At 38.6% G+C, this 26975-nt stretch overlaps 1 protein-coding gene across 5 annotated transcripts in view; it reads right to left on the bottom strand.

Moving 5' to 3' along the window:
- Positions 1-26975, bottom strand: part of ARHGEF10 (Rho guanine nucleotide exchange factor 10) — a 108094-nt gene that overhangs the window by 66971 nt on the left and 14148 nt on the right. For 2 of the 5 annotated variants that reach the window (XM_065730771.1, XM_065730773.1), the window contains exons 3-10: positions 13478-13648; positions 10964-11254; positions 9627-9693; positions 8681-8760; positions 7493-7549; positions 5956-6119; positions 2742-2858; positions 1742-1856 (exon numbers count right to left, since the gene is read on the bottom strand). In XM_065730771.1, the coding sequence (XP_065586843.1) occupies positions 1742-1856; positions 2742-2858; positions 5956-6119; positions 7493-7549; positions 8681-8760; positions 9627-9693; positions 10964-11254; positions 13478-13648 (1062 nt within the window). The remainder of the gene's footprint in view (positions 1-1741; positions 1857-2741; positions 2859-5955; positions 6120-7492; positions 7550-8680; positions 8761-9626; positions 9694-10963; positions 11255-13477; positions 13649-26975) is intronic. The other 3 variants (XM_065730772.1, XM_065730774.1, XM_065730776.1) reach the window with 3 other exon arrangements.

Here is a 26975-nt window from a genome sequence, read left to right as displayed (position 1 = left end):
ATAAAAATAAAAAGGGAGCTAGAGGAATAGTCTTATCTCAACTTGCCATACAAATGAAATTTCTCAGCATTTCTGTAACACCTGTGAAGTCCTCTAATACACAGCAACTTTCAAAAGATATTTATAAGTCCTAAAATCTACACAGAAGCAGATAACCTATGCATCTTCTGCTTGCCCCTTCCTTCCTCTTTACTGATAGGAGTATGGGGCTGTCCAGAGTGACAACTAGGATTAAAGCTCTGTGGCTCCAGGGCCTGCAGGTTTGAAATAAACGTCTTCTGGGAAGAAATTAAACACATCCATAATGTAATTCAGTGCAAGAAAATCCACACAACCATCCATAAGCTGAACTAAAATCAGCAGCCAAACATATCAAAACGCCAGAATTTGCAAGAAGAGAGAATAAGGGATTCCACATTGCTCCCTATGTATTTCTCACAGGCAGTATATATGTGAGAAGCACGACCGAAGTGCAATGATAGGTGGCAGCATACAGCCGGTCAAACAGCCAGACACCAGCAGGGGAGAATGAAGGGACTGTGTGAGAAACTACAGCTGATAACAAAAAAGGAATTAAGGGAAGCAGTTCTGTTGGCTAGAGGAACTTATGAGATTAACCAACGAATTAATCACATGGTCCCTGTTGATTTGGTAAGTGGCTGAAGTATAAAATCATCCATAGATATCCTAAATCTGCTACCTAACCTCTACTAGATATGTAAAACAGAAAGCTGAGTCCATTCTAACACTGCTGTGCTGATGAAGGTCACTTTCTCCTGTGCAACAGCAAGAAGGTGAGAATACATTTTTGACCACTAAATCTGCAATTTACTTTCTTTTCTATGATTGTGAATTCCCTAAATTTAGGCTGTGATAGGGATGTGATATGTGCACTAGCCCTTACAGATACAACACAGGTTTAAGTCAGCTTACTTGCTAAAAAACATGTTATCCCAGTCTCGTGGTTTTGCCTTCTTAAAACTATAGTTCTAAAAGCTCTGAAGTTACAACCATTTAATTAACTGAGAATAAAAATGAGTAGAAAAATAGGCTGCCTCTCAGACTTACTGTGAAGAAGAAAGAAGTTTGTTTGCTTACTACTCCCTGTCCCACACAAAAATCAACCCATGGACTGTAGTTTCTGAGGGCCATATCAGAATATTGATGTTTGTTTGAATTTAGACCTCCTTCTGTTGTGACAGCTCCCAATTCAAGACACTCCCCCCCCCCTTTTTTTTTTTAAACCCAAAAATCACATAACCATGATAAAGCCTCCACTGTCAGGCACAGTTATTCAATAAAGGGAAGCAGACAGATCAAGTAACTTAACCTAATTTCTATAATCCCCATATACAAATTTCTAGCTTGCATCTATTACACACATTTTTTCAGTGGACTCTTCAGTCTTGCTTTCAGATTCTGAGGTCACTGCATCCTAAATCTAAAACTACTCAAGATGCAATGACTGCACAGTGACCTGAAGTGAATGCTAAACTATTATTAGCTGATGTAGAGCTGATTTGATATTCTGATCTAGTGAGTGGTGTTCCTGCCAATGGCAGAGGGTTGGAACTAGGTGATCTTTAAGGTCCCTTCCAACATTCTACAGTTCCATAATTTCATGAATCCAGTATTCAGCTCACAGTACAAGTAAAAATCCTACTGTGCTATTCACATCCTTCCTCAGAGATGACTAGAAAAAAAAAACAACAGTATGCGGAGGAAAATAACAGACACATACCTTGAGAAATAAAAGACTTAGTTCTAATAAAAGAACGACCCTTCTTCACAGCTGCCTTTGTCTTTTCAAGTCCATCTTTGGTACCTTCTCTAGCAGCTTTCATGAGCTTTTGCATCTGTAAGATAAAAAACACAGTCTACATGTTCAGTGAATAATAGAAATGTGCTTCAGCATACCATGCAGAGTACTTCTAACATCTTTTTAAAAACACTGTCAAGTGGGGGGTATGAAAATAGCCCAAAGTCAAATAAATATACTGGAAGTATACACAGCCACAGACCTTCAGGTGTGAAGATCAGCACTTCTTCCTAATACAAATCAAACCTGGAGAAAGGGTCTCACTTGATGACCACTCATTTGTGTGTAAATTCAAAACAGTAGAAACAAACAAACATGTTTCACAGGAAGCTAAACTGGTTTGTAACTCTTCCTTTCCCAGTGGCTGCCAAAACCACCACCGCCAGAACTGTGCTGACATCATCAGCTACATTAGAATACTACCAAAACTGTCTTTCTGCAATCAGGCAGGTGTTTTTTTGGTTGTTTTTTTTTTTTTTTTCTGTCTGAGTTGAAGTTTTTAGCATAAAACAACTTCTACAAAGACAGCCTTGATGTTCTAGCTCCATTCAGAATGGATAGCAGTAAGATTCTCAGTCCTACAATCTGATGCAACATGGACAAAGAGCCAGGGTCAGACTTGCCCTGTGGAACTCACTGGGGTTGTACTCCTAGCACAGACCATGGGGTTAAGGTAGGGAAACATCCTATCTGATCTCCTGAAAACTGTTACAATTCAGAAATAAGCATGAGAAAAATGTATTGACAAAACATTTTTAAGACAGATGCTTAACAATCCAGCACATTTAGAACTCATTTTAAACAAATTATTGTCCATTTTTTCAAGCTATTATTATCTTTTAATAATAATAAAAGACAACATTGCCTGGGTTGGAAAAGCAATAATTTAAACATAGCTAATTACAGAAATTAACTACGCTACCTTCAGCTCATGTTTTTGCTTTAGTTGCTGAATCTCTACTGCTCCCACAGTGTTTGCCATCAAATCTTTCATCTTTTTTTCATAATGCTCCTTTAAACGCGTAAGGTCATGAGAAAGCTACAGTGTACAAAAAGACACAATCTTTTCAAATAGCCCACAGTGCAAACTTCATGCTAAAGTACTCGAGCATATCATGCACGTTTGCCCAGTGTGCCTACTGGAACACAGGCAACGGAAGGAGAATATTCACGCAGGGAAGCTCCAGCCCGACGAATGGACCTTTACCCCTGCGGTTCACTGGACTTGCTGAAAGTCAGCTGGCAGCTATGTAAAGAGAGAGAAAGTCACTTAGTCTAAGCTAACTGCATATTGATTACATTACGCACATCTCCTACACACCGTTCGGATACGCATCAGTTTCATTCAGTGGAGTGCAAATCCTATCCAGTACATTTCTGACTCTCCTTCAAAATGGTGAATCAGACAAATTCTCAAAGGCTGATGAAGCTGCAAAAGTTGCTGACACCTGAGAAAATGGAGATCTACAGCACTAGCAAGTTGGGAAAGGAGAAACTAATATGGGAGGACACACAGACTTGTTCCCAGTGAGTGGGAACTGAGAAGCATGCATCTTTCCTCTGCTCTATCACAGCCTCATTGCATGACCACATAACTGCCTTGTGTATGAATATATCCATTTGCAAGGTAAGTTATCATGGAGAAATGCCCTGGAGTGCTAATTAATCATCACTAAACATTCTGAGAAAGCCAAATGAAAGCAGTCAACATTTCAATAGGAAAAAAAAAGACAAACAGATATTTGGCGTGCCTTATAATGGAAAAGAAGCCCAATGGAAAAACCCTCAGCTTGATGCCAACAGAATTATTTGGCAAATGATCAAAGCATCAGGAAAGAGAAGGCTTACTGAGCTGAAAACAAAGGGGTAGGTCCAGTACTGAGCTCTACTAGGATGGGTTAGGATGCAGTTACCTCCAACACGATGATTCTGGCATTACAGCAGTATAATTAAGAACAACATCTGGTTCGCAGCCTAGAAATATTTGATAGTATAAACACTTTCAATTCTTAAAAATAAAATTTAAAAAATAATTAAAAAAAAACAATTAAAAAGTGACTTTGAGGAAAGTCATACCACCATTTACAATTAAAATCACACCTCCAACCTTCCCATACTTTTCAAGCAACTGAAAAAATAATAAGGTAAGTCCCTCATAGGCTCTGAAAGACTATAAAGGAAACATGCTGGGAAAATACTGCTAACAACCATCGTAAGACCTGAGGAGAAGTGAGAGTTAGTCAAAAGAATGGATACAAGGAATAGGTAAAAATGGGAGCTGCTTCTGCCTATGCTGAAATAGTGATACAGCGGCTTGTTTGTTTTATCTTAAAGATCCTAGTTCAGATGTTTCCTCATCCTCCTATAAAACCCCTCTCCAGTTTCCCAACTTCTCCAGCTCCCAGTGACCCATACAGGGGCAGCAGTCTCTCCAAATTCTCCATGCACCAGCTAACACACTCCTAAACTCCTCTCCTCTATCCTCAGAAGAACAAACAAGCAGCCACGTTAAGACTTACATGCTGAAGTGCAAAGTACTTTCCAGTCTCTTCCAAAGATATTCAACAACCAAACTCAGTTTTCTTCAGGTTAGTTGAAAAACTTCCTCCCCAGAAAGAAACTGCTGCAACAGCTTAAACTTGTTCTAGTCAGGTCAAAAAAAAAACAACAGTAACAACAACAAAACCACAACATCAGCACCCAGCCTACAAAGTGCTGATTTGAGTGGGATCAAGTTTTCCAGCTAATTGCTCACTCCCTGATTTCCAAAGGACAGGCAGCAAGGATGGAGGTCAACGGAAAGCAGATAATGGATACAGGAGGAAAACAAAGAAACGAGGCTTCTGTTTTCATTAAGATAAGAAGCCTGTAAAATTCAAAATAAAGGTGTCATAGAAGAACAAGTGCTTCAGTATTCCCATCTCAAATACGTTCACAAACTTTTTCTGTTTGAAAGTGCACGTGTACGGGGACTACATTTCCTAGAATAAAGGTGTGATAAATGTGGTAGTAAGAGTAGTAGTAGTATTTACAACAGGATAAAAAGTATCTAGAGACAGAGAAGCAGAAAGCAGCTAAAGCAAGCACACCTAGGTTAATGAGAAAATAAGCAGAATGCACAAGTTTGGTCCTCAGTTTCTGGTATTTCTCCTTCCTGCTGCTGCATTACACCTACAAATTCCTGGGTGCTGAAGCATTTTGCACACTGACTATATTCAATTTACAAAGCAGATCACAGGTATCTATTACTGGTTAGCACACATTAGAAAAACCCCAAAGTTTTCTGCAGGATCTCCAAGCACCAGAGCCTAGCCCTCATCTCAGGGGAGCAGTGCTCTGCACTGCACCTGGGTGTAGGCATTCCCCCTGCACTCAGGTCAGGGAACTGACAGCTTCCCCAGATCACACACAAGACTATTTTTTTTTTCCTCTCAGAGTAAGGGCATAAGAATAAAAAGAGAGGAAATGAAGCAGGGAGAGCGCGGGAGTGCAGATCTCCTCCTGACAAGCAGTCAAAAAGATACAGGAAGGGCACATACCCATGTTGTCAGTATCTTTCTGGCACAGAGCACAGATGTCACCAATATATCATTTTAGCCACACCACCTTTCTTCTGTCCTCAATAAATGGTACAGATTTCTCTTTGATCACACACACAAAAATACTTTCTCTCTTTAAGTTCAGTCACCTTTAAAGTGACTGAAGTGATGCAGATCTAAGGCAAACAGATGTGGAACACTGCCAGTTCGGTTACTTCTGACTGCCCAAAGGATCCCAAAACTTCAAGCTTTGTCAGGCTTTGTTCTTCACATTTTCCATACTCATTTACCACTTACACAAATCCAGCAGCTGTAAAAAAGAAAACGTGAGGAACTGCCCATATGGAAAAATGATACCATTTTTAATTCCACTTCCATCCAGCTTGAGGTTCTCTCTTTTAAGGAGCTCCTGTTTAATACTTTCATCTTTTCCCTGTTGCATTTTGTTGTGGCCTGCTACTCCCACAGATTTACACGTCCTTTATAAAGATGAAGGCATTTGAAGTTGGATTGAGGAGACAGGAAATACAGGAGAGAAAGGCAAGTGTTGAAAATGAGAATAACCTCAATGACTGAGCAGCACTGCAGGATACATACATGTCTCTTGTGGTTGCCTCGCAAAAAGGAGCTGGGAATTCCATTTTTACACTCAGAATCACTTTGTTCTTCATAGCTTTCAAACTCACTTGAACTCCATCCGTACTCCAGTGAGCTGTTTCCTCCATCATCACCGTTTTCAACATCGTCATAAATCATTTCCTCTGCAAGAATGAAACCAAAATAAAAGAAAGCTACACTGAAATTACCTGTTTGCTGAAGCAACAAAAATCTTGATCGGGATAAAGAACAATGCAGACCTTTTTATGCACAATACTGAATAATATTAATCCAATCCAATATTAAAAACAGACGAAAAACAGTGGGTTGTCTTTAAGACAACACTGGAACACATGGCCAGTGTTCTTGTTACACATAACAGTACCACTGGAAACATGCCCTACTCAAACTATATTATGTCCAAATCCCACGTTAGAAAGAATTCACAGCTACTGTTCAAACTCTAGCTGCATCCTGGCTGAGCAGCCACAGTGCAAATACATCCCTGCCTAGTCCACTAAGGAACTTCCCACTAACAAAAACATTATCCATAAATGCAACATAAACTCAAATTTTAAATGAAACAATTTTAATAATAAATTTTGCAAAACATCTTTTTGTAAAACTGTCTAAGTGCCTAGATAGCACTAAGGAGAAGAAATGAAAATGTTAAGGCTTTAAAGATAAATGGGTGCTCTACACGAGAAACTGTTCTCTTGAATCATTAACATGGTTATCAATTTCAGTAAGAAATGAAGAGCTATGATAGCAGATGCCAAGTTCCTAAACAAGTACATTCACTCTAACATAATTTGTTGGCAACAACCAAGCCTTCAGTTTAGTCTTCACAATGAAGAAAAAGCACACAACCAACCATAGCAAAAATTTGCTTTAAAAAGCTTCTTTACCCCTAACTTCACCATTCCCAATGAATGCAAAATCTAGACTCCACCAACTACTTAAAGACCTTTGCTCCTCCTTTCAAATACAGTAAGGAGCTAGACCACTGCAAAGCTGAAAGAAATCCTTTTGTAGGCTCACAGCCAAATGGTAAACAGCTGCCCCAAATCTCCTCTGACTGATGCTCAGTAAGCTGAACACATTTTCAATATAACAACAATCTTTATGTGAAAGGGGAGTCCCAAGAATAGAACAATTCTCTGTACAACTGTGAAAATACTGCATTATATATTAGTAAGCTATTTAAAACACTCTTTCCCTACCTACTATGCCTTGTCTAGGTCACTAAGGCTGTAACACCCAGCACTGTCATTTTCTAACATACAGAATAGAATCACTCAGGGATTTGGAGGAGTATCTATAAAATAAATCAGAACTCAGCATCTGGACATAGAAGCATAGAAGACATGCTGAGATAGATGCTGTCAAAAGTTAGCTTTAGTTTTCAACACTGTAAGATACATTGATGATTGTCAGGGCCAATTCTATTTACACAGAACTTAATGCATCTGTTCAGTATAAATGATTTTTAACTTAAAATAACATGTATACGGTCCATATTACAAAGCCTTCAAACCTGTTTCAGAGTCCGAATTTTCTCTTGGCACGTCATCATAAATTACTTCATCTGGGTCTAAAAGCAAAGCAAAACAAACAAAAAGAAATGAGAAAGCCCATAAAATCTAAGCAGGATCAAGAAAGAATTTGGTTGTACTGGTAGATACCGGAAGAGGTTGCCCGGAGAAATGAACTGTCCCTCCCTGAAAGTGTCTGAGGATGGGCCTTGAGTAACACGATCTAGTGGAAAGCATCCCTGCCCATTGCAGGGATGATCTTTAAAGGTCCCTTCCAACCCAAACCACTATATAATCCTATAGATGGTTGGACTAGATGATCTTATAGGTCCTTTCCAACCTTATGAACTTATGAACTATAACACAGTGGAGATACAATAACGCAATAATGCATAGGAACTGTAATTACAAGGTATGTGTGACATTCCGAGCAGTTTTATCCACGTTGTCATTATGACCTATGGTAGCTTGAAAACAGAAATCTGCTACCACAGCCAGCTCTCTCCTTTTCACATCACAGCACTTACGAAGTGCTGCTCACTGCCATACCAGTTAGCTGTAAAAAGCTGTAACTGACATTTTCAGAAAAACAATCAAAACTGTAAATAATGTAACGACCAACTTAGAAAGTCGAGAGGTAGACAAGAATGCAACTCTTCAACTGTTCCAAGTGACATTAAGATGAACCATCAAACCAGCGGGATCCTTCACACTGTTCTATCTGAGAACAGCCAGGATAACCTGTCAGCAAACTACACTGTATGATCTGCCTTCAAATGGACATATAAAGGAATAGTGCCAATTCCTTCCCTTCCAGCTTCTTTAAGAACTTGCCTGCCAGTCACTGTAGGAGAACAGTTTTACACACAGTCACAGAGAATACTGTGAACTTAAGCAAATTTCCACCATACACATGGTAGAGCCAAATGTCCTTCAGATAGTGATTATAGACTCCAAAAAGCAGAAAAATAAATGTTAACTTTGTTTTAAAACACATAATCTTATTATGCTACTGAAAATTTTTAACTGGGGCACAATTGGACTTCAGAACACTCCTGAAAAAAATACAAATGAACATGGACACTCCTGTAAGACATGTATCACATAACAACATACATTACATATACTGCTTATCACAACTTAAGAGTGACCACCTTACATGGCTGTATTCTGAGCTCACTGATACTTACTTTCCATCCATGCTGTATTTGCAGGATCTGCAACCCACTTGGCCAGAGCATCATCCTCTCTCTTGACGTGGTTATCTTCACTTCAGGGAAAAAAAAAACCAGCATAAAATAAAAGCATTAAAACTGACACGACAATACATTTAAACAACCACAAAGACAAATCAATAAATAAAAACATCTCATTGTCTTCCAGTTCTCACTCTGAGCCTGACGACTACTTGAAAACGCTGCTTCAGCATGTAATTGGGATTTTAATAATCTAATCTATTTAATAGTCTGACAACTAATTTACTTCTAAATTATTTTTACCAGAGCACAAAATTCTCTTTGTGTTTCCACTGTAAATAGGAGCAAAGATGTTCCAGGCTACAGCAACAGGTGCACAGCCTCGTAATGGCCTGATAGAAGCCATTTTCCTTCTCTAGACACTATGGCTAGGGCCAAATCTGCAGTAGCCCATCCAGTTTTGGCTCCCTAAGACTGTTCTTCTAGAGGATGTGCAGAAATTGACTGCAGTTTAGCCAAGAGCTACTGAGATTGTTAGGGACATGGTAGGCACACAAGAAAAAGGTTGAAAACGGGGAGCTTATTTAGCCTGACGAGGAGGGTAATCCAATAACAGCAGTAACTACTGAAAGAGAGATAGAAAAGTGATAGAATTCCATCAGCCACGGCTGGTGTGACTGCATGTTGGCACTGAGCCTGCTGCAGATGATGACTCTATAAAACCTGTATATTTTTTCCCTCAAAATTTCATACACAGTTACATGTATTAGACCTTAATCTGTGCTAACTTCGGTAAACAAGCAAAGTTAAGGAGTCAGAAGAATAAAAATCAAAAGCACAAGACATGACATGAAGAATAAACTATTTGATTTATTGAATCCAAGGTTTCTCAGGAATTGAAGTTTTATAGGTCATTAAAACATGCTGAATTGTCAATCACCTATTTTGGGGCTCCTCTGACTTTAAAGAATTACAATGATATTCTTCAGTTGCTGACTGCATACCTGCTAAATAGAAAAAAAAACATATATAATCACCAAAATGCTTGGAATAAAATGTTAGTGTGGTTCAAGTGGCACAGTTTAGTTTAAGAAACTGTTGTGGTTTTTTTTTAATATTGTTAGTGAATAATTTACACATTGTTTTAGATATGCTTAAGAATAAAACAAGTATGTTTCTTCATACTATCTTTTGTATTATCACAACTCTGATCATTTACAGGGACAGGGTAATTTGTAATAAGAGTTAGGCAGAGAAAATTACAGTGACTGATGCATTTAATTATTCTCTCTCAAACATATATTCCTCTACAAGCAATATCAAGCACAAATGTGTTTGCATATATACTCTAATATGCCTAATGGCAGTAGATAGCAAAGGCTGCAAAAAAAAAGTATCATAGTGCACAGAATTACAGAAGAATTGCAACCTAGCTGAACAATAATATATTCAATATAAAATAAAAAATAAACAGGACATGGAGAGCTTTCTGTTCCTCCTGATGTCTTGACATTAAGTCATCAATCTTGCCAATTTTGGTTATAAAACACTGGGACTGTTCCTGTTTCTGTAATAATCCATATTTATTTCCTCTTCTGTCTTAATATGCACTAAAGGACAAGCAAAATTCACCAAATCATCAGGAAAAAAGTCTCAAGCAAATCTAAATCCACAAATGAAAAAATGGAAGTGGACTCAGAAAAGGTAGAAGAGACCAGAATTCTGCTAGAATCTAGTTCAAGCATTCTAAGAGTTTGAGAATAAACCATCTGGCTTGAATACTTAATCATGACTCTGGAAATGATTTCATGACATTAGAAGGGAATCAGCATTAATCATTTTTAATGGTAAAGACAAGACAGGAGTCTCAACTTGGTCTTTATCCTGCAATATTTTGCCAGCAAAAACAAAGTCCAAGTATCACAGATGTAAAAATGTTGAGGAATAATTGATTTTAGAGTTTATTCACTTTTTGTTTTCCTCATGCATCTTAACTTAGCTATTTCAATCCTAATGAAGAAAGCAGAGTCCCATTAGAATGTGTTTTTTTCCTGTTGTTATTCAAAATTTGTGTGCATTTTCCAAATGAGCTGATATTTACCTATTAAGTCCAGCTAAAAATTAGCTCCTACTCCGTGACGAAGTTATTCTTCTATTTTGTCACAAATCTCCCAGAGATGACAAGGCTGAATGCCACATAAGCATTTACAAAACAGCACAAGTATCTCAAGTTAAACAAGGATTTCCCCTTCAAATAAAGTTGCAAAAATACTGTACCTTCCTCATCCACAGAAACACTACGTATTATGACAGGACTGGAGTATGCTGGCAGTATCAAAGGTAAATTGGATGGCACAGCATAGCCACAAGGCACAGGGACAGAATATCCAACAGTCATGTTTGGACTAGAAGGCTCATCTTGAGGACTTGGATCTGGTGAGGAGGATGGATCCTTTTCTTGCATTGGGGAAATATTTATGACAGAGTAGGGATTTACTTTCCGTGGAGTATCTTCTGCAGAAGGTTCTGATGCTTGTAGCTTCTCACTTTTTTCTAGGTTATCTGCTCCTTTAGATGAAAAATTAAACAAGGTTTTATTTTTCGTACCTGTTCAAGCTGCTTAATATTGGTCTTTACAAATATCCCAAACATTTATATGTCCTTACATACAATTAACACAATCTACGACTCAAAATTCCCACACTGTGGGGCTCTCCTCCCCATTCTGTAGATAAGGAATGCAAGAGCAGCGAAACAACTAAGCTACAAGAATGCCTATGAAAAGGAATAACTTGATCCTAAATACTGAATAAGCAGGCTTCTGACGGGTTACCAGGATACCTTCTTGCTTGCAATAAGACCATAGCTGCAAACAGCCTTAAGCCCTAAGTCTGAAGTCAGATTCCAGTGGAATTTTTATCCTCTATATACACACATGTAAGAAACATTTCAGGAACAGCCATGAACAAAGAAAATGCTCACTGGAGAGACACTCTTCAGGGAGCTGAAAATGCTCAGCTAAGAAAAAGGGAAAGAAAATAGCTTTCCAAGTTTTCCTTCTTGAAAAAAAAAACAAAAAAAACAACTCTCTTTCTCCTGGTACCTCTAGGGAACAAAAAATGCAGTGGAACTAAGGTCCATTTTGAAGTAAGCTACGGAACTGGATCCCAAGTGATCGGAAGTTTTTCAGCTGTAAGCATGACTTTGCAAGCGAGCAAGAATTTTTCAGGGAAAAGGCACATTTAAGTTCCAAGTTGTCAAACTACACAATCAACTGATTACTTATTTATCTCTTATTGCCATGAGCACAATATCTGTTGACGAAAGGAAACTGGATCAAAGTCAGCAAAATCATCTGCTGCCAATTTGAGCAGAATACAGTAATCTCCAGAACATATCTCAGGATTGAAAACATCTGCAAGTGTTGTAAAATAATGTTTTTATCTTCAAAAAAGTAAGACTTCTGTTATGAACAAAATTCTGACATTCTGACTTCATTTTTTAATGCATATCACCTTAAGATCAGCAACCAGTAAGCTTAGCTATGAAAGCAGCTCATCTAGATTCATCTGCAACTATTATAGTTGCGGGGGCAAAGTTATCTTGTAGCATGGCACTTTGACTGAGACCATTGCTTTGTATTGGATGTGGACGGGAAACCCTGCACAAACTGCATACATTCATTCTTTGCCCTATCAAATCTACCACAAGCATAGTTAGCACAAATAATCAAAACGTGCACAATTGCTCTTCATATCATGGAATTATGGTTGGATTGGGTTGGAAAAGACTTTAAAAATTGTTTTGTTCAAACTCCACTGCCATGGGCAGAAATGACAGCAAGTAGATCAGGCTGCCCATCTGCTCTTGAACACCACCAGGAATGGTGCACACAGCTTTTATGGGAAACCTGTTCTAGACCCTGAACACCCTCTGAGTAAACATCTAACCTAAATCTCACCATTTTTAGATTAAAATCATTCCCCCTTGTCCTATCACTATCTGCCTGTGTAGAAGGTCCATCTCTCTCCTGCTTACAAGCTTCTCTCAAGTACTGGATGCCCACAATGAAGTCTCCCCAAAGCTTTCCCTTCTCCAAGCTAAACAAGCCAGCTCCCTCAATCTTCTTCACAGGAGAGTCCTTTGATCATCTCTGTGCCTCCTCTGGACCCGCCACAATAGTTCCTCATCTTTCTTGTGCAGGAGGCCCCAGGCCTGAACGCAGTACTCCAGGTAGGTCCTCACAAGGGCAGAGCAGAGAGAAACAATAACCTCCCCTTCCCAGCTGGTCACCTCCCTTCTGATGCACTGAAGGATACAGCTGGTGTTTCAGGCTGCAAAAGGATTGTTGACTTGTGTCTGGCTTTTTATCCACCAGAATTCCCAAGTCCTTCTCTGCAGGGCTGCTCCCTGTCTGTATACGTAACCTGGGACTGCCCTGATCCAAGTGCAACACATTGCTTTTGGCCTTGTTGAATTTCATTAGATTCACACAGGTCCACTTTTCAATCCTGTCCAGGACCCTCTGGACGGTATCCCTTCTACTATGTCAGCTACACCACTCATCTTGGTGTCATATGAAAACTTCCTGAGGGTACACTCAATCTCATTGTCTGTGTCAGTGATAAAGATGCTGAAGAGCACCAATTCCAAGATAGACTCCTGGTGGATGCCACTTATCAACAGCCTCCACCTGGACTTAGAGCTATAGACTTTTTACATATATATTTCATTCTATCATCAATCCTGATTCTTAGCCTAATGGAGGCAGAGCCCATCGGTCTGACCCACCTGTGACATTAGCTTCTTGGTGCTCTGTGTCACACCCAGGATCAGGAGCAGGTGGCACAAGGGCTTGTCTGTCCGCTTCTGGTATCTCATCCCCACTGTCAAAGTCAAACTGCTCACCCTCATCCTCATCTTCATCATTTGTACCAACAGCTTTGGGTTCATGATCTAGAACTGTACAGAAAGGCAGACTTTAGTTAAAAGTGTTTCTATTCTTAATAATGATTTCACATGAGCAGCAGGTGCTGTATGCTACAAATGGAGCTCATACAGCAATGCCTGAGAGTGCTGGGTCACTGGAACAAAACTGGATCTGGTGAACTCAAGCAGTTTTCAACAAATCCTCTGATATAAACAATAAAATTACTAGGAAAGCAATAGAAAATAAACAGTTGTACAGGGACATTTGAACACCAAGTCGTTTCTCCTTTCTAATTCAGACTTCTAAATCAGAATCCCAGTCCACGACTTTCTCATGTACATCATTAAAGAACAGCAATGCTGTTCCTTCCCCACTCTGCACATTACATAAGATCATTGGTTTAAACCTGTTAACCCCATTACCACTCATTTCAGTCATCAAGGTGCATTCTGGTGAAGGGAGCACTGACATATCAGCTTTCACCTTTGAAAATGGCTGAAACCATTACACCCTAATACGGCTGGGACATGGAAGTGTTGGGAGTATTTCTGTCTTTTCTTAGGAATACCTTATAGCACAGACTTACCACTCCATCCAAGCCTAGAGAGTGGGAAGAGATGCTGTGCCCTTTTCCTTGGTACTACTGTTCTTATCTGCACGAGTATAGAGACTCATGAGGACTTAAAACTTTTCCCTGCATTATCTGCTACTATTTTTACTGTGTGTTTGCACTGCAGGATACCTGTTGGAGCTTCTCTTAGAGATCCTGTGTAGCTGCAGGGGTGGAAGACAAAAAACTTGGAAGCCTCTCTCTGTTTTACATAAGGGCCTCATCCCCCCACCTAGACCACCTGATGTCTATCACCTGCAGTGAACACTCTTTATCAGAAGTCTCCATACAGAAACATCATCCGTGGAAAGTCTTTGGCCCAGCTGCCCTTCCACCTGAGCTCCTCCTCAAATCTTATACACTCTTATACAGGAGTTCAGCTCTGCCTTAAAAATGTTGTAACACCTAACTACAAAACAAAAATAAATATTTAACTCTGCAAATACACAAATACTTTATAAACATATAAATGAAGTTTTTAATGGTTCTCTCCCTTCTTCAGATAACGCACCATTAAAAACAAAGTCTTGCAAGGGCACTTGGATCTCCTGAATCAGGATGATATTATCAGCTCTTCTATCATCCAGGACCCGTTTTGTATCTTTACAATAAAAGCCACACAATCTGCAACTCTAGACTGCTTAGATTGTCATGGTAATCAGCATTCTTGCCAAGGCTTCTGTTTCTTCAGGCAGGCTGAGCCAGCATATTTTATCACAGCAACAAATAACAAGATCTTTCATGCAGTTTCTCTGTAGGACAGAAAGTTAACTAATTGCAAAAATATCAAGGAACAAGAAAGGGGTTATCCTGCATTTATTGTCACAGTTTAAGGCTGAGGCAGCAGGACATTTAATTTAATTTTGATGCTTTTTAAAATTCTTTGGTAAGAAGCCAACCTTTAGATTAGGGCTTTTCATATTTGCCTTTGTCCATTAACATTTTTTTTTTTTTTTTCAGAAAGATGAAAAAACTCTACAGAGCTCTTCCGAGCGACTCAAGACAACCACACTCCTGCATCAGCATCCACCCAACTTGATTTTGTACTGCTTGCTGCTCAACAGTCACAGGAATAATGAAAGGAAGGGGTTTTGTTGCTGCTCTCTTGGTTTCAGTAGTTCAAACTTAGTAAAGTTTGGGGTTTCCAAGTAGAATGTTTTTGATTGTTTGTTTGTTTTTTTTTTTATGACCAGCATGTGAAATATTGGTTAGCCATCCAGACGAGACAGATAAGTAAGCAGATGCAAGAAAATAACAGAATACCACAACTTTTAGCTGCATACACTGCCACCTGCCACTGCTCTTGCTGAACTACAAAAGTGAAGATCAGCAGCAATCACTATAAGCACATGAGAGCTCTTCTTTATTTTATATACTGAGCGGAAGAAGACAGAGGAATTTGTTAAATGTGCTCTTATCATTTCTACAGGATTTGGCTACTGTGGAAATTTGGGTGTTGCCACGAGGAGGGCTCGAGTTAGAGCACTGAATCTACCTGCTCACTGGAGGTCAGTTCTAGAAATCAGCAAAAGAGCATGGATTTAAGAAATATCCATGTCAGACACGCAGACACCTAGGAGGAAACATGAAGTTTTATGGCTGCCAGTTACAGAGCCTTCAGGATCCATTCTTTTCCTTAGGGGACATGAAGGTAAGTTAGGTATCAGATGTCTGGCAATTCTCTACTCCAGCATTTTCACACCGATGTAATTCCCCAGGCACACAAGTCCAGCACAGTGTCATTTGTCAGAGATAGACAAGAACTGCCACCAGTAAAAAAGGTAATTTGAGACACTAAAAGCAAAAAGAATGACTCAGGACTCAGGAGCAAATACTGGTCAAATAATGTGCAGCTTGCCTTCAACTTTTCTACCCATCTCCCACAAAAACCAACTAACTCATTTTATGTGGAAGAAAAAACATCTAGCATAAGAATTAAGTATCGCAACTTGGATAAAAAATATTTTTTAAAGGTCTTACCTATCTTTGTCTGTTACAGTTGCTAACACTAAACTGTTTATATACCAACATCTACTTTGCACTGGGAATAAACAAGGGGTAGAACTCAATATTTAGGCAATACAAGGTAGAAAAATTATCTAAAATGTCTCAGCCGTGGGTTACGGCTGAGAGAAAAAAGACAAAAGTAAAAATAGAAATTCCCTTTTTAGATAAAACACATTTAGAAATGCCAGGTTGGAGACAAATTAGAAACAAATAACCTTCCTTCAGATAGTTTTGAAACTGCACTGTGGCTTTAAATCACGTCCACATTTCTTTAATTCTGCAGGTGTGAAAATAAACCTTAATCCTTTAAAAGTAATGATTCATACATAAAAATACTCTCCTTTGAACTTCTAATTTCAAGGGCATACTGCTTCATTTGATGGAAATCAAGTATTCTAATAGTAAGAATAAACTGAGGGTGGAGGTTACTGTCCTTTGCTTCAAGTGAAGAACTGTTCAGCACTACAGATAAACATAGATTACATCATGCAAAAAATATATATTTTGAATAACTACAGTTTTGAAAACATGTACTGTTTCTACAGTTGTTTGTCTTACATAAAAAGCACACACATTAAAACATATTTCAGCTCTTGGGGAGTTCTACAATAAATTAGGAAGACATAAAGAACAGTCAAACCTGAGCTACCAAAAAGATGCCGCTTAAAACTTAATGCTTGTAAAGACTGCTCCAGTTCTTCCAATCATTTAGGTGTAAATCAAGATTATCAAACAAAAAAATAAATGATTTCCATGCAACTGTGACTACAGAAAAATCTGGGGGGGAGGGGAAAGAGGAGGAAGGAGAAGGTGATCCATCAGCATTACAAAATCCATCTGAAATTACTTCAAATAACACAATTTGCCCTTTTGCTACTGCTCACATTCTTAACTTTATAAATGCCAGCCAGAGCAGTGACAATACAGGAATTAAACCTTCTTAGCATATGCCATTACTATTCTCCAGCAATTGCACTGCAGATGTTTCAGAGAAATACCTCTCTTTCTTAAAAATCTACATTTGCAGTTTTAAAACATGGGGGAAAAAAGGCACAAATAGGAAGTGAGAAACTTTCCTTCAGGTTAAGTGTGAAATCGTAGATTTTGAATTAGAAAAAGGTATAAATACCATTATAATCATTAAAAAAAAAGCAAATGGAATTATGACTTCTCTATCATTTGTTACTCAGTGAAGCTACTTGTTCTTATGCTTACTTTAAAAATAAACTCTGTTTAGAGAGACCTGTGGAGGCATAAGCAAATTTAAACAATTTTTGTTTGTCCAGCCAACTCCAAAACATTCTTGGCACCATCTGCTTTACCACTTATTTACCTTAAACTATTTATAGTTGAATGTAATACAGCTAAATAGTTACAAGTTTGAGAGGGACCTTAATTTTAAAGCTGAGATGAAGCTAGTGAAGCTTCACCAATAATTTTCATGACTTAAGACAAAATAGTACAGCACTTGCTGTATACGTTTTTGTTGTATACTGAATACAGTGAACATGGGGGGAAAAAGAAAAAAGAAGCAAAACCATGTAAACTGGAGATGGTCTGTAAGAAGTCAACTGAACTTTTTCCATAGAATACCATAATAAAAGAAGAATCCTAAGCAGGAACAACTCATTGGTCTGGGACTCTGTAATAATAAACTTGGAACTTTGGAAACAGACATACTACAATCAAATACTTGTTTATGAGAATGTTTGTTTTAAGATTTTAGAAGTACCTTTAGAGATTGAAAGAAGACATATAATGAGCGTAGTCCTTGAAACCAGTCATAGTAAAACTTCTCTGTATTTAAAAAAAATAAATGTGATAAAGCAAAACAGTCATGCTGAACAACTGATGTGCATATTATTTCACCTTGATGCATCCCACAGATATCCTCTTTAGCCCTCATTTAAAACTAAAGATGTTTGCTTTTCCAGACTCTTATTTCTCAACAGCCAGTCTGTACAGTTACTTATATAAGCATAAAAGACACCATATAGCAACAAGAAATGGGTATGAACAGATTTTAGCACTTTGATATTTTCTGAGAGACTGCACTTCATTAGAATGAACAGAACTCAGAATATCCTCATTAAAGTAATGAAAGGCCCCCAAAATTAACATTCAGTAGGAATATTAAAAAAGAGGTCGACTTGATTCCCAAATATATATATTAAAAAACCTCGATCCCTGAAGAAAAAAGAATTACTGTCCCACCTGAAAACTTTCCCAGAAACTGTAGCTCTCACGTGAGTAAAGTATATAAGCAGCTCTTTCAAAGCTAGCCTCAAGACAGAACTTATACTAAAGCTGCAGGAAGAGAAAAAATACACATAATCATACAAATATTCTCATCTTATCAAAGGTGGAGCTGTGAACTCCATTCCTTTTCAGAGTCTCATGAAGGAAAATCATTACAACTGCTTTTAAAATTATCATTACTTCAGTAAAGCTAGTTATTTGGGCCCAGACACACCATGCTGACTACACTCAAAGCTGAGTGGGCTCTAGAGCTCTTTTTAATTGAGGTAAAATTTTTAACAGGAGCTTGACATTTGTCTGTCCTGAGAAATGCTAGGAACAGCCTTAATTGTTCCTGCAAAAGTTTTCCAGTTTGGCCAACCTGTAAATCTTTCAAAAGCTGCAGATGATTCATATTCAGCTCAAACTTTTAAAGGGCGTTAGCAGGTCATCACTGGATAACCTGGCAGCTTTTCAGCACGGATTAGACTCCATTTACAGCTAGCAAGCAACAAAATATTTTCTACCCACTCATATCTTGCACATGTGACTGTGACTTCTTCAGTATCAGAAAAGAAAACTGAACTTAAGTATACTTTTGCTCTGGTATTTAGTTTGAGCCTCTCACATTGTATTAGTCCACTTAGCACCCACACAGGGAAAAAGGTGCACAAGTAAGCCAGCTGGTTTGTGTGTGATGTGCAGAGTAGATGGACAGGAAAGAACAGAAAGAAGGAACGTGATGTAAGGAGCACACTTATCAAGTGGCTGAGGAGGGCAGGCACATGGGAACCCCTCAGCTGGAAAGCAGGAGCCTGGAGAGCAAGGACAGAGCTGGGACCAGCAGAGGGGCAGAGGACTCAAGACTAGAAACACCACTGCAACAGCTCTGAAGTAACATGCAGTCAAAGTTTCCACAGGCTTGTATCATCCAAGCAACTTTCATGCTAGGATTTTCTAACTTCTGTTGTCCATTAATAAATACCTTTATGTCCTCTTGAGCATGCATGTGTAATTTTTTTTCAGGACATTCTTAAGCACACATCTCCACATTCTTCAAAGCCCATACAGTCACCTCTAAGGACAAAGCCAGGCTACAGAAACACTTGTGGAGCATTTTCACTCACTGGCGTCGCAGTCAGTCCTGGAACTGACATGGGGTCAGGAATGTTAGTGCCTATGGAGAGCCTTCATCCACAGCAGGAGCAGATGCCTTAGCAGGGCTCCTCACATTTTTCCAGCAGGTCACCAATACCCACAAATTAGCTCCTTTTGTACAGGCCCGCAGATGGAAGTGTCCGCTTTGCTGGAAAAAAAATGTCTAAACCAAGACAGTGTATTCAAAACCACGTGTGGGCTCTCCTCCACTTCTTTCCCTGGAAAGCAGATGGGAGCCAGAGGTCATCACTCCTCAATCACATGCACTTGTGCTAAGCTGGCATTACAGGAGATAGACACCCCCAGGGCACAAGCATGTTGCTAATTACTCAAAGCTCATACACATGTCCAAAATATGACCACAATGTGAGCAATAAAGGCATCTATGGAGAGCAATCACAAAGACAAACAAACAAAAAGTACATATGCATACAAGGAATACTTCCAGTGGAGGAAACAAAAGCAAAACCACACCAATTAACTGGCTCTCTCCAAATAAACAGTGAGGAAGTAAGCAAAACCTCCTTTCTCATATGTCATACATGCATTACATACTGATTCTGTTGTCAAGCATGGTAACAGACATTACTCTGCTGGATGAAAAGCAAACTCCACACTGAAGTCAAAAGAATGATGAATCTGCCTGTTCAAGTCAAAGAAAACAGACTGCAGGAAGAAGACAACAGGAAAGATTTGCAAATACCAGAAAGTCTTACCTACTGCTCACTGTACTAAAAATTAACCTTTAAGTTAAAAACTCAAAGCATCATCCAACATGATAACACAAGGTGTTTGATATGAATTACGCTGTTCAGCAATGTAAACAGCTCACCTCAAAACTGTTTGAAGATTCTGCCACCAAGATTTCACCAGTAAACATTGTGGATGAGCTGCAAGCTAAGTCCTCAAAATAAGGTGATGTGACATGGCACCTGACAGTGATATGTGTAGCAGAGCTCAATCAGGGCTGCTGTGTGTATGAATTACTGAACTCATGCTGCCAAAAGGACAGTACGCATATGGAAAAAAAGGAAGTGAGCTTTAGTAAAATCAAACTGCAGAAGAACAAGTCACTGGAAAAATAAAGCATTCCTCTTCAGAAGACGAAGGAAGAAGCATGTTGGTTAAGCACAGGATGCACATGCCATGTGAAAAAAAAAAGAAAAACAAATATAAAAATAAAGATTTTCTAAGAAAATTATTTATCCTCATAGTAGATGTATTTGTGTGAAAAGAATCATTTGCTAAGGAAATCTCCACAAGAAAGCGTAATCTAGCTTGGCCTTTATTTCTCCACTTTTTAAATCTATTCCATCCTTTTCCATATGATTACTTTTTACACTGAACCAGTTCTTGTTTAATTACTTGAGGAACATGCATTTCTCTAATACAGTCTGTTTAATTAGCAACATGAAACCACTGCATCATCTGATAATACCTTGCACTGAAATGACTTTGCTGTGCAGTGAGGCAAGAAGCATCATTTTATCATAGGGGAAGCTGAAACAGGTGAACCACAAGATCCCATTTCCATAGAATAAAAACACATATCGTTCAGGTATAAAAGAATGTCTATCACGGTAAGAAGAGCTGGAACTCACCCAAAGCAAAGTGTGAAATATGCAACATCTTTCCACCAGGATGCCTGTTTTCTGGATGATTAGGCCAGGGCTGAATAACCCTTTAACTAGCACTCTCAAAATTGAAGCACTCCTAAAAGCAGAGCTTTGTGCACCTAAAAGCACTCCATTCCCTTAAACTTCAGCTCAGCCTCCTTCCTTCAGTGGTAACGGCCAAGGTGTGGCCCAGAAGCTGCATGCTGCTTTGGGGAGTGATTTGTCTTGTTGGCCACACTGCAACAGGCTACTTCTCCCAAAGATAATGCCATCTAATAATGCTGTCAAAGTAGTGCAGGCAACCTGTTCACATGTTTAAAATTAAACAGATTTAACTACTATTTGTATTTTCTCCTCAATGTATTCTGAAGAAACAATCTATAAACCTACACTTTACAGAAACTATCACTTGAGACAAGAGAAAAATATAAAAGCTAGAACATAATGGTTATGTCCTGTCAGGAAACACTGGAAATATTCTGGGTTTCATCTGGCTTCTCACCTACTCATGCTCTTTTTCCAGCCTATGGGACACTAACTAGACATGCAAAGTTTAATATACACACCAGGTCTGCCATATCCATTATCTCAGAAAATAATGGGGAGGAAGATGTCAGCGTTAACATCGACGTTAATCCTCTGTTTATAAACTCCTTTTCTACCTTGTTACATTAACAATAAAGATCAATATTGTCTGCTTAAATGTACAGGCAGCTTGAAGCTGGTATGAATCATCTGGCTTTGGTTAACAGGCTTAGCAGGACAACTTCCCAGACACAGGGCAGCAGGAGTCCAGCTACTCCCAAATTCTGGCTAATGCAGATCATTGAAGGGGCATAGGTCACCGATACAGTCTGTCAAGTTCAAGTTGCATAATACTGTCTTTCTTAGCATTTGTTTTACTTACTGTTGTAATGTGTCTTTGGAGCTCTTCTTTGCTCATGAGGTTCAGCTACAGGTCAAAAAAGTACATCCACGGAATTCAAGCGAACTCATGAAAACTGTTCTTAGACCAAAGTTCATTAACCAAACTTCAAAATCCTGTTTTACGATATCCTTTTAACAGCTTCTACCAGAAACCCTATCATCTCAGAGTACTCAGGCTCGAGCTGAGCAATGATAATGTTTCCTTAAGAACTTACAGTCTATTAGCATCAGATCCCTTCTCATCACCTCCTTCCATTGGTCATGGAGCAGAAAGGAAGCTCTGCCTTGGCCCTGATATTGGCCAAAAACAGCTGCCATAACCAAGCCACATGCTTCAAAGCTGCAGCCAGCCCACATGGGACATCGGAAAGGGCTTTCTTCCAATCTGAAGAGACATCTGAAGACTTAGCTGGCAAATGTTCTTCACGTGCAAACACAAGGGGGAGTCACCAAAATCAGATATGTAAAAATGCTCCCAGACGATTAATTTTACTTCCACTTTACTTTGCAATACAAGAGACTGCAAAGACCCTCTGGATGCTTTCACCAAACGAATTCAGCATTCTCAGGACAACATTGTGTGTCAGAACCCAGTTTTCCCTCTGTCTCTCCATGTGACATCCACACAGAGTCTGAAAAGTCACCTATCAGTGTGTGTATCTCCATGGAGCACCAAGGTAATGACCTTCAAGACCCTAGGGAAACCTGTAACAGCTTCACAGATTTTTCAGGAATTAGTATGCTTTCACCTAACTGAAGTCACTGAGCTAAAACCCACACCTATTTAACAATACAACACAAGGACATTTCCTTGGCAAACTAAATGATCCCCTGTATTTCATGAAACTATGACAAGGTCTCCTTTTCTGGAAAGCTTATTTGAATGGGATTGGATAAAGAAACTCTAAATAGAGGTCTGTATGGCTTCTTCCCTCAAATATTTGTCAAGCACATTTTCCTCAGATTGCTAGGAATTGATTGTTCAGTTCCTCTCTGTAGAGAAAGTAAGCAGCACCCAATAAATGTTACATTCAATAATTCAGGTGCTTTTATCTAAACCATCATAATGCAAACAAGTTTTTACTGTCTCTTACACACAAGATAAAAGAATTTCAACAATGTTTTAAAAGGTTACTCTGCCTACATAAATTCTACAAAGGGAGACAGTACAGAGGTTTTAGGCATGGTTAGTGAATATTTATAAGAATTGCTGACATAGAATTAAAAAAAAAAATCCCTCAATTAATTGTCGGTGATTTATCCTGGCCAGTTAGTACAAGATGCAAACCACAAACAGGCAAAAGAGGCAATAATAATAATAGTAATCCACTAGTTTACTTGTATGTTGGTTCACCATTTGAAATTTTTAACAAATGTATAACTTACATAAATATTCCTTGAAAGAACACTCAAAAAATCAGTACCGATTCCTTTACATTTTCTTTATTTATCTCTTAAGGAAAAATATTAATTGCCCCAGAACAAAGATTAAGTTTTGTTGGCATCCCTTTGAATCTCTTTATCTCTTTATCAGTTGCTCTTTCCAATCGGTGTATCCGGGCCTTGCCCTACACACGGCTGAGCAAGTTAAGTCAAGCAGTAAAGTCACATTGCCAACTAGCTGAGAGAACAGTAAAAAAACAACCCCTATAAATTACTATTCAGAAAAAAAACATCAGATGTTATGAAAATGTCAAAGTTAACCTCTTGATTCTGTCCTAGTGAAGAACACTTCAAGTAGCAAGCTACAAACATCTAGCAAATATTTTACATTACTAAAAAATATATAATTGCATCCCAATGAATTATGCTTTTTTAGATGCTAAAAACAGTAAAAAGTTTAATCTCTTTCCATTTTTCCTCCAACTCTCAAATATGCTTGGCTTGAAGAAAAACACATAATTAAGAGTGACATGTGACACCATAAGTGCATTTCTGCAATGGGAATGCTCTTGTTACTCTTTGTTACACAGCTTGTCTGAATTGTCACATGAAATAATTGATGCTTACCTTAACCAGTGCATTTTCTTTTATTTAGTGAGAGCAACGTGATCTTCAGAAATAAATAAATTGTTCTATTACAAATGGGATGTCAGACATCAGCAAGCTACTGCCAGCTTCAAAAACAAGGGACCATTCATAACTACAATTCATATTCTGTTCTCATTCTTCTGAAATCTTGGCTCCCCTTCTAGCATCGTTTGTAACTGTCTGTATGTTGAAAATAGATATCTAACAAACAATGTCATTTAGCCTAAGACCAACTCCCTGTGTAGATGCTATTTAATTTAAGCAGTGTTCTTATTTCAATCCCCCAATCACACAAAGTAACATCTTCTATCCTACCCTAGACTGAAAACAAGCACATTTGCCCTGCTGTTCTTTGCTTCCATAAGATAAAAAATAAAATACACAAGCGATTTTCTTAACAAAAGCTCTATTTTAACTGCATGATTTCTGTCTCAGTCACAAAAACAGCTTGTTAAAACAGCTAGAATCTAAATAAATTGCATATATATATATATATATATATATATATATATAATAAGTGTACAGGGAGAAAAAGCAGAGAAATACAGTTATCTATAGAGTGAGACATGGCAGGCATTCAGCAGCTCCCTGCTACAGCTTATCAAGGGATTTTACTTTTTTTTTTTTAACTAGAAAATGCAGTCACCCCAATGGGATCTCTTATGATAGTATAGTTGTTTCTACTTCTGTCTTATTGGAGAGTGCTCTCAGATTCAAGACAGACTTCCTAGTTAGGCACAGAGGAAATATGACTATTTTAGTGTTCCAGCACTGGCAGACAAACAAACACACACACACACACAAAAAAGCAGGAAGAAACAATCACAGCAGTCAATCATATACAGGATATCCAGATTTAAGTCCTTGGCCTCCCTGCTTTATGTCTGGACATAATGGGAATAAAGAAATATCCCATTTGCAGCTCTAGAGACCTGACCATTTACATAAGAACTTGTATAAAAAGCTTTTACAACTGGAGTCCAATAGATACCTGCTTTCAGCTTAGAAAACATCTGGAAATGTCTTTATTTCATCCCACTGAAGAACATCTTAAGTTTCCAACCTTCAGCAGAACAGAATGAAAGTTTCCCACCTGGCTCCACTCACAGTGTTGGGAACAGTGACATAAGTCAGCAAGAGGATGGAGCAGCCCTTCACCACACCCAGCTCTAGCAGCACCTCATCTTAACGTACAGTTACAGATGACTGTCACTCAGGTAAAGAGCTTTTGGCATTAATGCAAGGACAGTGCAATTCACTCTCACTATGTCCTTTTATTAAATACTGAATTTTCACTATTTCATTCTAATAAAATAGTTTTAATTTCCTATAAATAGAAATCAAAGTAGGAAGTCTCTTCCCAACTCCAGAACTGTACCATAATGGAGCCATGCTCCAAGTCTTATCACTATTCATAAACCTACCCTGTCAGACTCAGTTCATTACAGAACAGACCTTAGGTCTCAGAACTATAGTAAAAGGCAGCTTAGCATGACTGGAATTAATCACTCAGCGTGAGGAAATACACCCTATGTTTTCTAATAGTTTCCAAATAGAAATCACATGAGGGATACTGCCGTGAATCAGAACAACAAAGAAGCAGCATGTTTAGACAAGAAAGAGCAGATTCAGAAGCCTGTTGGACACCCAGCACCCCGCCCCACCTCCCCCACCTCCCTCGGGCAAGAGGCTGCTCAGGAACCCAGCCCCCACAGTACACAGAGATGCCTCCCCTTGTGGAACAGCCCTGATCAAAACCTAACAAGTCCTTGCTGAAGAGTAAGGTTTTATCTGTGAGACCATAAGGTGTTTTTTCAAGTAAAGAAATGACCAGCCAGAGACCTATCTCCTAATTATCTCCTAATAAAGTAATAGCATAAGCACTGATTACCATGACGAAGAACTGGAACAGGTTGTCCAGTGAGGTTGTGGAGTCTTCTACTATGGAGATATTCAGGGCCCCAACCAGATGCCTGCTTCTGCAACCTATCTTTGCATACCTGCTTTAGCAGGGGGGTTGGACTCAATGGTCTCTTGAGGTCCCTTCCAATCCCTGCAATTCTGTGGTAATCAAACATCATTCAAGCATTAAATATCCAATCTCAAGTCACTGGTCAGCATGAAGACGACTTGTCTACTGGAGAAACACAATGCAGTTCCTGAATCTGAGAATTACAAGCTTTATTCTCTTAGCTGCAGAGTCCGCAGTGAACATCATGTCCTTTCTGTCTAGATAAGTTTGGATAACTATGTTCAATTACAGCAGTCAATTAAAAATATAATTGTAAATTCCATTCATAAACAAATTTATGCTTAACTATTAAAGAAGATTTTTTTCTATTTAATTCACAAAACAGCCATGAAATGTTTTATGTATGAAATCCTACATAAATTCCAGGCTTTTGTTCATAATTTCATATATACATACACATTCAAGAAGTGAACAAAAACTAGTACTAGCAACTCAAGTATCAATTTCAGAGAACTTTTCAGATAATTCTAGTGGCCAAGGAAGCCTTTGCAGATATCCCCCTTTCCCTGCTATCTGCTAACATATATATTCAATAAAAATGTATTCAAATAAAAATACTAGAGAATTTTTAATCAAGCTTAGAAAAAAGTCTTTTTAAAGTAATGAATTCTGGAAGAAGGAATATGTGGTGTGTTTTTGCTTTTTTTTAATAGTTCCTTCGTACTTGAGTTTGTGCTGAAGTAAGGGATTTAACTAGCACAAACTTGTCACTGCCTAATTAACTATACATGGATGGAAAG

Source organism: Cyrtonyx montezumae, unplaced genomic scaffold (genome assembly GCF_038088225.1).
Source record: "Cyrtonyx montezumae isolate F1298 unplaced genomic scaffold, pur_monq_1.0 scaffold_13, whole genome shotgun sequence".
Lineage (NCBI taxonomy): Eukaryota > Metazoa > Chordata > Aves > Galliformes > Odontophoridae > Cyrtonyx > Cyrtonyx montezumae.
The sequence above is the reverse complement of the archived record's forward strand: the minus strand, read 5'-3'. Positions and strand labels throughout refer to the sequence as shown.